The 13,274-nt window shown below is 46.2% G+C and overlaps 1 protein-coding gene across 1 annotated transcript in view; it reads left to right on the forward strand.

Annotated features, from left to right (window-relative positions):
• GDPD5 (glycerophosphodiester phosphodiesterase domain containing 5) overlaps positions 1 to 13,274 on the forward strand; it is a 175,339-nt gene that overhangs the window by 109,892 nt on the left and 52,173 nt on the right. The window contains exon 3 of the mRNA XM_081002151.1: positions 10,681 to 10,784. Within this exon, the coding sequence (XP_080858277.1) occupies positions 10,681 to 10,784 (104 nt within the window). The remainder of the gene's footprint in view (positions 1 to 10,680; positions 10,785 to 13,274) is intronic.

Below are 13,274 nucleotides of genomic sequence, written 5' to 3' on the forward strand. Positions count from 1 at the left end.
CGCAGGAGGGCATTCATCTTGCGCTGTGTCCCTTGCTCCTCGGTTGACATGCGCCCCGCTACCTTCCTGGTTCTGCTTCAGCAATGCGCCTGCCTCCAAGCGTCAAACAGAACAAACAAGCCGTCTCTCTAATAAGCCCAAACTCTTCCGTCAAAGTTCGGCCTGTCCTCCTTTGCCCTTGCCCGCTCGTTTTCCCTGTCCTTCAGAAATCCATCTCAGCAAGCAAATCCTTTCTCCCTGTGTGTCTTTTAAAGAAGCAAGTCTTCGCTGCAGGAAAACTCTGGCTTCAAGCATCTCAGAGCCTTTTGGAGCAAGGAACAGTGTCAGAGGGGTGAAGCGGATGATGCCTTCGTTGGGAACAGTGTGTGCCAGAACAGCTTCTTCTTCTTCTTTGGTGATCCCTCATAGCCGAGTAAGATTGTCTTCCATAAACACGGTATTAACAATGAGTCCGTAAGTGACTGTGGAGACCAGTTCTGGATCCCCCTGTCCTTCCACAGTGGGGACATAGGTTTCCAGGCGGGAGTTGATCACGATGTGGATTTGCCAAGTATGCCTTCCTCTTAGCACGTTTCTCCCTTGCGTCCTGAGTTTGAGTGTCTTCAAACCCCTGACACCTTTGGTAAAGGCTGTTCTCCAATTGGAACGTTCACAGGCCAATGTTTCCCATTGTCAGTGTTTATACTTCACTTTTTTTTAGATTTGCCCTGCAAGAGTCTTTAAACCTTTTTTGTGGACCACAATCATTACGCTTTCCATTTCTTTTAGTTCAGAATTGAGTACAGTCGTACCTCGGGTTACAGGCACTTCAGGTTACAGATGCTTCAGGTTACAGACTCCACTAACCCAGAAATCTTACCTCGGGTTAAGAACTTTGCTTCAGGATGAGAACAGAAATCGTGCTCCGGCGGCGCAGCGGGAGGCCCCATTAGCTAAAGTGGTGCTTCAGGTTAAGAACAGTTTCAGGTTAAGAATGGACCTCCAGAACAAATTAAATTCTTAACCCGAGGTACCACTGTATTTGCTTTGGAAGACAGAACAGCAGAAGCAAACAAGATTCTGGGCCACAGAGTGTCCTGAGGCTGCTAGGTTTAGATATCTGGAGTGGTGCTGTTGCCAATTGCCATTGTCGTTCCTGACAATGCTTGAATATGCCCCCAAGAAGCATTCCATGCCTATGCAATGTAAATTCTGCAGGCAAATATTAGGCAGGTTTGTATATGGTGCACTTGCATTTGGAATGCTGTGTACGGTTCTCATGGAATCGTAGATTTGGAAGGGGTCCGAGGGTCATATAGTCCAACCCCCTGCAATGCAGGAATCTCAGCTAGATAATACACATTTAGCCAGGAAAAAGAGGAGACTGAGAAGAGCAGAGCAGAGCCATCAGCGAATCTGTCAATGAATTTGTCTGTCCCTCTTTCAAAGCATCCAGGTTGGCAGCCATCGCTTCCTCATGTGGCAGAGAGTTCCATAGTCTAACTATGTGCTGTGTGAAGACGTATTTTCTTTTCTCAGTGCAACATTTTCTGAAAGCGAGGACATGCCTAGTACTCAATGAGACAGTGGCCTCATTAGGCTGAAACAAAATTATATCCTGGTTTGCTGTGTTCAGATATCAGCACTGTTTTACAGGATTATCTTGTTCAATTTAGTTAAATCCCATGAGAAGACCTTTTACATTCCTTAGCGTTAATCTGATGCCGACAGGTGTTCCGGAAGGGAGATTTGCCTGCTTATGTTTTTGTGGTGAGGGAGAAACTGAGGATTATTGTACGCTTATCTTTTAAACGGCCCAGCTTGCATAGGAGACTGCCTTATTGTGCTGGTCGGGGGGGGGGTTACCGTGCGGCGTGGTCTAAGTCTGGTCCTAGGTAGAGGGTAAGGAGGCTGTCCGTCAGGGGCGAAGCGAGGGGCGAAGTGAGGAGTCGGGCTTGGTCAGGAACTCAGGAGAACAGGACAGGGTGCTGGCAGGAACAGGTTACCAACGATGTTGCTCCCGCAACCTGGGACTGGGCGGGCTGGCCTTTATCTCCTCCGAGGCGGCCCCGGTCCACAGGTGCCTCGCCTCTCCTGGCCTGGAGGCAAGCACTCCTCCTGCGGGAACTTAGTTCCCTCTGCCTCTCTGCGCTGAGCCTCTGCAACTCAGGAGAGGCTGGAGGGTGACCGGACCCAGAGGCAACCTCAGTTTCCTCTGACGGGGCTGAGAGTGGAGCACCTGCAGGCAATGGGTCCTCCATCACCTCCAGAGCCAGAGTGGATTCAGCTGGTGTCTGCTCCTGAGGATCCGGCACAGGTGAGGACCCTTCAGGCTCAAGCCCCAGCCCCGGCTCAGCTGGTTCTGGAGGCAGGGACTCCTGTGCAGGCTGGGATTCCTCAGGTTCAGTCTCTGAATCAGATTCCCAGGCCATCACACTTATGCAGAGTCAAACCCCTGGTCTATCTGGATCCATATCGGCTGCAGCAGCACTCCAGAGTTTCAGACATCTTGGTTAAAAGTAGATATATCCCCCAGTTGTTGGGAAATGAAGAAAACTAACCAGGTTTCAAAAGATTGGCATTATGTTTACAAAGATGGTAATACGCTTGTGAATTGCTATTGTTATAATATATATGGAAAGTCAATTACCTGGGAATTAATTGCAACCCCAGGCCTGAGGTCTTAATTACAACATAACGTTTAGCAAATTGCCTCAAAACGTCCTAGACACTAGGCTGAGTGGTTGAGCTCTGCAAACATTGGCGCCTTTGGCTTGTGATGCTAAAATACTCTTTAAGAAGTAAAAAATGTTTGTTTTCCTGTTAGCGTCCTCCAGTTCTTGCCAGTGCCTAAAATTTTATTTGTCTGTCGTATTTGGGCTTCCCATCCTGGATAGAGCATTGAAAGTAGTTTATCCTCTCAAAACCATGTGCATATATTCGAAACAAAACCATTAAAAAAAAAAAACCCTTCGGTAACAAAATCCATTTATTTTGTTAAGATTTTGCTAACACCCCTGCGTTGTGTGACTTCACCACCCAAAAAAGCAGGGAAGGGCTGAGCTCAGGCAGACCTTACTCAGTAGAGAATTCTGTAACTGTGAAACCGCAACTGAAAACGCCCTTCTCTGTTTCCCTCATTGGTTTTAATCAGCGGACCTTGGGTCAGAGGCATCCCTGTTCAATCAACAAAACAATATTTGCGGCCAGTATTAGCTTCGCCAAGTTAGCACATGTTATTTCTGTTCCGCCTTGAGGATGCTTTAGTGAGAGCCTCCTTGTTTACGAAGCTATTGTACTGCCAACCTTACTTGTATGCTTGTGAAAAATGGACCACTTATAAACGGCATCTCCAACTCCTCAAAAGATTCGGTGTCTCCAAAAATTTTTACACATCACTTGGGAAGACAGGCGAACTAATGCCAGTGTACTGGAAGAAGCAAAGATCACCAGTGTCGAAGCGATGAATCTTCAACATCCTCTTCATTGGACTGGTCATGTTGTTTGCATGCCTGATTGTCGTCTTCCAAAGCAACTACAGTGGTACCTTGGTTTATGAACTTAATCCATTCCAGAAGTCTGTTCTTAAACCGAAACCATTCTTAAACTGAGGCGTGCTTTCCCTAATGAGGCCTCCCACCGCCTCTGCCCTTCCACCGTTTGGATTCCGTTCTTAGACCGAGGTAAAGTTGTCAAACCAAGACACTATTTCTGGTTTTGCGGAGTTTGTAAACCAAATCGTTCTTAAACCGGACTGTTCTTAAACCAAGGCACCACTGTACTCTATTCCAAACTTAAAAATGGAAAGCGTAATGCTGGTGATCAACAAAGGAGGCTTAAAGACGCTCGCATGGCAAATCTAAAAAAATTTACTATAAACACTGACAACTGGGAAACACTGGCCTGCGAGCGCTCCAGTTGGAGAACAGCCTTTGTACCAAAGGTGTCACGGGGTTTGAAGATGCTCGAACTCAGGACACAAGGCAGAAACGTGCTAAGAGGAAGGCACACTTGGCAAACCCTCACCGTGATCAACTCCTGCTGAGAAACCAATGTCCCCACTGTGGAAGGACGTATGGATCCAGAATTGGCCTCCACAGTCACTTACGGACTTACTGTTAACACCGTGTTCATGGAAGTCACTTTTACTCGGCTACGAGGGAATGTCAAAGAAGATTCCTGCCTGCCTTGTTCTTTACTTGTTCCGGAAAGCAAAGAATACGAACGGGCAGAAAATTGGCTCATATTGTGTCATAATTTGAACCTATCTAAGTCTCATTTAGGGGACGTGGGTGGCGCTGTGGTTTAAACCACTGAACCTAGGACTTGCCAATCAGAAGGTTGGCGGTTTGAATCCCCGTGACGGGGTGAGCTCCCGTTGCTTGGTCCCTGCTCCCGCCAACCTAGCAGTTCGAAAGCACATCAAAGTGCAAGGAGATAAATAAGGTACCGCTCCGGCAGGAAGGTAAACGGCGTTCCCGTGCGCTGCTCTGGTTCGCCAGAAGCGGCTTAGCCATGCTGGCCACATGACCCTGAAGCTGTATGCCGGCTCCCTTGGCCAATGAAGCGAGATGAGTGCCGCAACCCCAGAGTCGGCCACGACTGGACCTAATGGTCAGGGGTCCCTTTATCTTTACCTTTAAGTCTCATTTCCTGAAACAACAGAGATAGCTCAGTCCGTTAGAGTGTGGTACTGATAATGCCAAGGTTGGGGGTTTGATCCTCGTAAGAGACAGTTGCATATTCCTACATTTCCAGGGGTTGGACTACATGATCATTGGTGTCCCTTCCAGTTTTATGATTCTGTGACCCAAAGTGCAGCCATCCTTTGAAACTTTCACTTCTCCAAATTTTGCGGCACAGTTTTCCAACCTAGTAAATGTGCAGGGGAAAAAGGCACGTTATTTTGGGCGAGTGTCCCTAGGAATGCATATGTTTGTAAAAGGAGCATGCAAAAAGGCGTTATGCTACAGAAGATTGCTCTGCAGAAATGGGCGTATTAGATAAGGCAGTGTATGATAATTGGTACTTTTGCAGAAATGCAACAATGTGTGTGCATATTAAGAGAAGTGAATCTTTTGTGAGGACTATATATATATATATATATATATATGGCTTGCAAACTGGTGCAGGAATGTGGCAGACGGAATTTAAGATGGGGGAGAAATGAGAAACTGAAACGGACAAATTCTTCCCTCCCCAGGAGAGGAATGTGGGAGCTCATCGCAAAGCATTGCTCTGCCAGTGTCGATTTTCTAAATGTGCTCGAAAAGAATTCTTTGACATCAAACAGACTTTGTTGGCTGAGTGGGAGGGCATGCCAGGATATGATGACTAATGGGATCTAGATTAAGCTGTCATGTCAGTTTCTCTGGAACGAAAAGAAAGATGCAGAGGTGATAAAGCCCGAAAGTAGTAAAAATCCGTTCCTTTGTAAACGCGAGCTTAAAGTTCACGAAATCACCGCTTGGGAGTTAATGGCATTGCCTTCAAAGTGGCGATAGCGATGGGTTTTGAGTATAATGCCACCTTTGTATCTGTTCTTCTTTGGCACTCTCTCGAAACACCCTGGCAGGTGTGTGTATTCCAACAACTCACACTTTCCACTTAGGACTCTTAAACACACATTAGTCATGTACTTAGCATTTCATTATCCCACACAGGAGTGAGATTCTCATTCCTTCTCGTACACACACACACACACACACACACACACACACACGGAGTTGAGCAGCTGGCTAACACTGGCTTGTGTTCCCCCCTGTTCCTGCCAGCTGCCCCCGGCCCCCAGGTTCCCGAGGGCAAATAAAAGAAAGCACTTCTTCACGCAGCAGAGAGTTAAACTGTGGAACTCACTGTCACATGAGGCAGCGATGGCCGCCACCAACCTAGATGGCTTTGTAATGTTGCTGTTGTTGGCATTGCGCTGCTTCCGTAGTCAGAGGTGGCATGGTTTTGAATCAGCCATTGTGAGAAGAAGATGCTGGACTCGATGAGCCATTGGCCTGATCCACTAAGCTCTTCTTTATGTTCTTACGTGTTACAGAATGTTTAGGAGTGGTGAATGCTCTGGTTATCTCCCGCTTGGACTACTGCAATGCGCTCTATGTGGGGCTACCTTTGAAGGTGACCTGGAAACTACAACTAATCCAGAATGCGGCAGCCAGACTGGTGACTGGGGGCAGCCAGTGAGACAATATAACACCGGTCTTGAAAGACCTACATTGGCTCCCAGTACGTTTCCGAGCACAATTCAAAGTGTTGGTGCTGAACTTGAAAGCCCTAAACGGCCTCGGTCCAGTATACCTGAAGGAGCATCTCCACCCCCATCGTTCAGCCCGGACACTGAGGTCCAGCTCTGAGGGCCTTCTGGTGGTTCCCTCATTGCGAGAAGCAAAGTTACAGGGAACCAGGCAGAGGGCCTTCTTGGTAGTGGCGCCTGCCCTGTGGAATGCCCTCCCTTCAGATGTCAAAGAGATAAACAACTACAGTGGTACCTCGCAAGACAAATGCCTCGCAAGACAAAAAACTCGCTAGACGAAAGGGTTTTTTGTTTTTTGAGCTGCTTTGCAAGACGATTTTCCCTATGGGCTTGCTTCGCAAGACTGAAATGTCTTGCAAGTTTGTTTCCTTTTTCTTAACACCGTTAATACAGTTGCAACTTGACTTCGAGGAGCAACTCATAGAACGCGGTGTGGTAGCCTTTTTTGAGGTTTTTAAAGACTTTGGTGATTTTTGAAGCTTTTCCAAAACTTTCCCGACACCGTGCTTCGCTAGACGAAAAAAATCGCAAGACGACAAAACTCGCGGAACGAATTAATTTCGTCTTGCGAGGCACCACTGTACCTGACATTCAGAAGGCATCTGAAGGCAACTTCAGGGAAGTTTTTAATGTGTGACATTTTAGTGTATTTTTGGTCTTTGTTGGAAGCTGCCCAGAGTGGCTGGGGAAACCCAGCCAGATGGGTGGGGTACAAATAATAAATTTATTATTATTATTATTATTATTATTGTTATTGTTATTATTAACATTCAGCTGTGTCTGTCAGCTCCTAAGTCAGCGTTAAAGGAAGCCACCAGGAATTGAACCCCTGGTACCTGCGATGGGCCCGACACCTCAGTTACCGCTTGCGCCGACTTGCCCGCTCTCTCTTACATATATTGCCCCCACCTCACTGAACAGCCCTTAAAACAAATGCTAACTATCCCAGAGAATCGCGTGGGGGATCTTTGTGTGGGGGATAACTGATAAGTTGGAGTCTCAAGCTGGCGTTCTTCAAATAAACAGTAACGATTTATTTTTAAAACAAGGTACAGTCATACCTCGGGTTACAGATGCTTCAGGTTACGTTTTCTCAGGTTATGGACCACCAAAACCCGGAAGTACTGGAATGGGTTACTTCCGGGTTTTGGCGGTTGTGCATGTGCAGAAGCGCTAAATTGCACTTTGCGCATGTGCAGAAGCTCTAAATCGCACTTTGCGCATGTGCAGAAGCGCTAAATCGCAACCCGCGTGTGCACAGATGCGCTGCTGTGGGTTGCGAACGCTGCGGGTTGCGAACGTGCATCTCGCACGGATCACGTTCGCAACCCAAGCGTCCATTGTAGTAAAATACAAGCGGAGAAGCTCAGGTTACTTCAGAATTGATACGCTATTTTAATTTAATTCGTTTCACAGAGCTTTCGGCTTTTTAGTTTGGTTCCTTTCTGAGGCGGTACTTTCCTTCAGGTACCCACCCCTTTAACAAATCCAGCTCCTGAGGAAACTTTCCGTAATAGTCTTAAGGGCTCACCACACACCCCTTCCTTCACTGGGTTTGTCTCCCCTTTTAAAAGTCAGAATCTGGCAGGCTGATTGATTTTATTGAAATGTCAATGAGATTAGGCAATCAATAGAAGAATAGCATGAAACGGCAGTTGTATCAATATCTGCGTATTCCGTAGCAGAGATCGTGCTTATGAAATCTGCGCCTGACCTTTACAGTAATATGTGTGTAGAAAGCAATTTCAGAATTCCAGTGTGCCATGACGAAAAGGATATTGGATATGCGACTTTGGGCTGAAATTTCTGCTTGGAAAAATTGGAACCTCCTGCTTAGTCTTCCTCACAGGGCCGTTGTGAAGATAAAGCCACTCCCGACATAAGGAGGGGGGGTGTTGTGGGCTCACGCCCCATCTACAACCTCGCGGGGTCAGCCCCGCGGGACTTGGGAATCCCGGGGATTATCTCTTACGACGTCAGCCAATCGGCTGGCGACAGGGGCGGGGTTAGGTCAGGTCATTTAAGGTCGGGGCAGCCCGTGCTCGCCCCTTTCTTTTCCTTCAGCCAGCTGAGGTTTCCCACCCACCCGCCCTTTAGGTTTTCATTTGGACTTTGCTACGGGCTTCGGCTGGTCGCCGCAAGGGGCCTGGTAGGAGTTTTTCCATTTGGCTAATTGGCTGTATTTTGGAAGCCACTTGGTTTTTTCGCCTACCTCGTAGCAAAACGTCACAACACCTTGGTTTGGCGGTTAGGCATTGGCAGGGGTATTATTATGCAAATGAGTCGGGGGGGGAGGAACGCCATCACCTCCCCCAAAGTTGAAGGGTAGTCCGATAAAGGACTCCGGGGGGCGTCGCCTTGTCCGAAACCTACGGAGGCTAGAGCCTAAAGCGCGCTCCCGAGTGGTAACCCCTTGGGGAGCGCCTAGGGATGTGCATCTCAGGGGCTCCCCCTGTTCGTGCTTAACCCTTCCTGGTTTTATACCAGTTAGTCTGATAGCCCCAATGCCTAAAGCCAATACCGCTCTTACCTGTAATCAATAAAGTTGTGGCCATTTTTCGCCCATTAACCTAAATTCTTGTGTCCGGTGTCTTTATTTATTCCAACTGTGGGAGGGGGCGGGAATCGCCACGCAAGTGAGTACTAACTTTCAGGGCTGCTATTCAAGCAACAAAGGACCTCTCCTAATTTATAGTTTTGGGCTCTGCGTTGAGGTCAAATGTTTTCCGTTTGCTGCCGGCTTTCGGATGCACCGGGTTTGTAAATTCACTGTTAATCTATTCTGCTAAGCCCTTTGGACAGTTCGGTAAGACATTTTAATGAAGTAAAAGCTGGACTAACACTGTATCGGTTTTTTTGAGCTGTGGTAACCGGAACTGTATTGAGTTGGAACATTTATTCTGGCCGTAAAACTGTTGCTGTTACATTGGCTTCAGAGATACGGCTCTCTAATTTAAAGTTGCGCAGAATAAATTTTAGCCGGGGGCCTCTGCCATAGCTATGCCTCTGACACACATATATCATTTCTCTCGTTAATCTTGTCCGCCTTTTATGAAGCCACGTCTCACTGGGACGTTGAATGACATGGGAGATGCATAAAATATTGTGGGGGAAGCCACAGATTGGCAGAGCAACCCAACCCCTTTCCATCACAGCCGCTGAAGCAGAAGACGGATGACATAGTAGCCCCCAGAGGTCAGGAAAGCCAAATGAGATGCTGGCTTATTAAATGCAAAAAAATGCTAATGATCTCCTTTAAAAAACAAAACAAAACCTTACTTGGTTTATTTATCGAAATTGCTGTCACCCTTGTTTTGAATGAAGCTCAAGGTTATCTCTGATTTTATATACTGTATCGAGAGAGGGTGTATGTTTTGTTAGGGGATGGGTAGTACCTCTGGTGGGGACACACACGTCCTTCTGGGGGTCTTTTATTCACCTTTGGTCCCCACCCTGCACTCAGGGTCCTACTGGGACACAGGTGGCGCTGTGGGTTAAACCACAGAGCCTAGGACTTGCCGATCAGAAGGTCGGCAGTTCGAATCCCCGTGTCTTCTTCTATTTGTCCCCTTGTCAGTTTCAGTTTATTGGTTAATTTTTCTAGTAGGGCTGTTTCCCATACTATTTGGTACCATTGGTCCATGCTCACTCCTGACAGGTCTCTCCAGTGTCTGGCTATGATGCTTCTGGCTGCTGAAAGTAGGTGGGTTATGAGTTCTTTGTGGTGTAGGTGGGCATTATTATCTTGGAAGATATTTAGTAAGGTCAATTCTGGGGTGATTTCTAATACTTGCTTGGTTATTTTATTTATTTCTTGTATGGTTGTTGTCCAGATTAGTTGGATTTTGGGGCACTCCCACCACATGTGGAGGTATGTGCCTGTGGAGGTACACCCTCTCCGGCATTTTGGTGAGGTTCCTGGGCGTCTTCACAAGTTGTTTGTATAACGGTGGTATCTTCTCTTCTACCACACTGGCTGTAGCTGTTGCTATTTCCTTTGCCTCTTCGGCTGTCTTTCGTGTCGAGGTAGATTCCTGTAGTAATTTCTGAATAGTTTCTGTATTGGTCTTTTTTATATTAGTGGCCATGTGATATTTTCAGCTTATAAATTTTATTGTTTAATGTTTTAACTTGTATATTAAGGTGCTTTCATAGCTCTGTTTAGAGTAGGTAATGTCTTGATAATATACCTAAATGTTTTAAGTTTTTTGTATCAATCCAGTATATTTTCTTTTAATCGTTGAATGATTCTGTGTACATTGCGGCAGCCTTTGGCTATGTGCAATAAAACTGACTGACTGATATCAGTATAAATCAGCCCATGCAGATTTTATGCAAATACCTGCTCTCTTTTGTCCTTTTTGTGGGGATGGCACCTAAACACCCTTTACTAGCCCAGCCAGCCTCTAACATTTCGTCTTTTCTTTTTGCTTCTGCAGTGGGAACGCCTCTGGTTCTTAATCCTCACCTTCTCTTTCTTCCTGACCCTGATCTGGTTTTACTTCTGGTGGGAAGCGCACAATGACTACAATGAGATCAACTGGTGAGTAGGGAAAGGGAGCGTGCTTTAGCTCTTACCTTTAAGGGGGGAGGTTGGGATCGGGACCCGGGCTCAGTAGGGGGAGAATGTGCCCTGTGTGCAGAAGGCCCCAGGTTCGTCTCCAGGTGATAACTGATGGCAGAGAGATTTCTCTTTCACAGAACCAAAGAATTGTAACGTTGGAAGGGACCCCAGCGGCCATCTAGTCCAGCCGCCATTTTCCCAAACTGGTTGCATTACATTTTCATTCATTCGTGGAATTTATATCCCACCCTTCCTCCCCAAACAGATGTGCCATTTAAAGCATGTACAAAGGAAACATTATTTAAATTTTTTTTTAAAAAAAACCCCAATTTCAATTAAAAACATCTAACACAAGTTACAGTTAAAACACGCTAAAGGTTAAAAAGCGTTCCTCCCTCCAATGATCTTAGGGTTTCCTGGAACAGGATTCCTCAGCCACTGAATGTCTGGGTCCACAGAAACTTCCCCCAGTTTCTCCTGGAGGTTAATAACCATAGAATCATAGAACTGTGGAGTCGAAAGGAACTACAAAGGTCATTTAGTCCAGCCCCCTATAATGCAGGAATCTTTCACCCAAAGTGGGACGCAAACCTATGGCCCTGAGGTTAAGAGCCTCATGTTCTACCTACCGACCTACAGGAGACCAGTTCACCTCCCTAGGGGAGGGCATTCCCTAACTGGGGAACCACCACCAAAAAGGCCCTGTTACGGGATCAGCGTCAACTGAACCACCACCACCAAAAAACCTCACCTGGTGACCTGCTGGTTGTATAATATATTTATTAAATTTTCTGTTGTACAATTTAAAATCCTCATTTTACATCCTTAAGAGATCAGTGAACTTCCCTTCTTCTCTTTCCGTGGTTCATTTTACATATCATAAATCCCTGCATATTTTCCCAAAACTATACTGTTCAGTATTACATTATCTCATCCATCAAAACTTTTTTTACACTGTTGAATTTATCTTAACACTGCCAGCGTTTCCAGCTGTATACACTTATTTCCCATATATTCAATAAACGTTTTCCAGTCTTTTCTAAACGTACAGTGAGGGGGGAAAGTATTTGATCCCCTGCTAAATTTGCCCGTTTGCCCTCTGATGAAGAAATGTCCAGTCCATAATTTTAATTATAGGTTTATTGTAGCTGTGGGAGACAGAATAACAACAGAAAAACTCCCTGAAATCCAGAAGACAAAAGTCATAGAATCATAGAATCATAGAATCATAGAGTTGGAAGAGACCACAAGGGCCATCGAGTCCAACCCCCTGCCAAGCAGGAAACACCATCAGAGCACTCCTGACATATGGTTGTCAAGCCTCTGCTTAAAGACCTCCAAAGAAGGAGACTCCACCACACTCCTGGGCAGCAAATTCCACTGTCGAACAGCTCTTACTGTCAGGAAGTTCTTCCTAATGTTTAGGTGGAATCTTCTTTCTTGTAGTTTGGATCCATTGCTCCGTGTCCGCTTCTCTGGAGCAGCAGAAAACAACCTTTCTCCCTCCTCTATGTGACATCCTTTTATATATTTGAACATGGCTATCATATCACCCCTTAACCTCCTCTTCTCCAGGCTAAACATGCCCAGCTCCCTTAGCCGTTCCTCATAAGGCATCGTTTCCAGGCCTTGGACCATTTTGGTTGCCCTCCTCTGGACACGTTCCAGTTTGTCAGTGTCCTTCTTGAACTGTGGTGCCCAGAACTGGACACAGTACTCCAGGTGAGGTCTGACCAGAGCAGAATACAGTGGCACTATTACGTCCCTTGATCTAGATGCTATACTCCTATTGATGCAGCCCAGAATTGCATTGGCTTTTTTAGCTGCCGCGTCACACTGTTGGCTCATGTCAAGTTTGTGGTCAACCAAGACTCCTAGATCCTTTTCACATGTACTGCTCTCAAGCCTGGTGTCACCCATCTTGTATTTGTGCCTCTCACTTTTTTTGCCCAAGTGCAATACTTTACATTTCTCCCTGTTAAAATTCATCTTGTTTGTTTTTGCCCCGTTCTCTAATCTGTCAAGGTCGTTTTGAAGTGTGATCCTGTCCTCTGGGGTGTTAGCCACCCCTCCCAGTTTGGTGTCATCTGCAAATTTGATCAGGATGCCCTTGAGTCCATCATCCAAGTCGTTGATAAAGATGTTGAATAAGACCGGGCCCAAGACAGAACCCTGTGGCACCCCACTAGTCACTCTTCTCCAGGATGAAGAGGAACCATTGATGAGCACCCTTTGGGTTCGGTCAGTCAGTCAGTTACAAATCCACTGAGTGGTAGCATAGTCAAGACTGCATTTTACCAGCTTCTTTACAAGAATATCATGGGGCACCTTGTCAAATGCCTTGCTGAAATCAAGGTAGGCTACATCCACTGCGTTCCCTTCATCTACCAGGCTTGTAATTCTGTCAAAAAACGAGATCAGGTTAGTCTGACATGACGTATTTTTCAGAAATCCATGCTGACTATTGGT

This window comes from Podarcis pityusensis (assembly GCF_964106645.2).
Source record: "Podarcis pityusensis genome assembly, chromosome: 4".
Lineage (NCBI taxonomy): Eukaryota > Metazoa > Chordata > Lepidosauria > Squamata > Lacertidae > Podarcis > Podarcis pityusensis.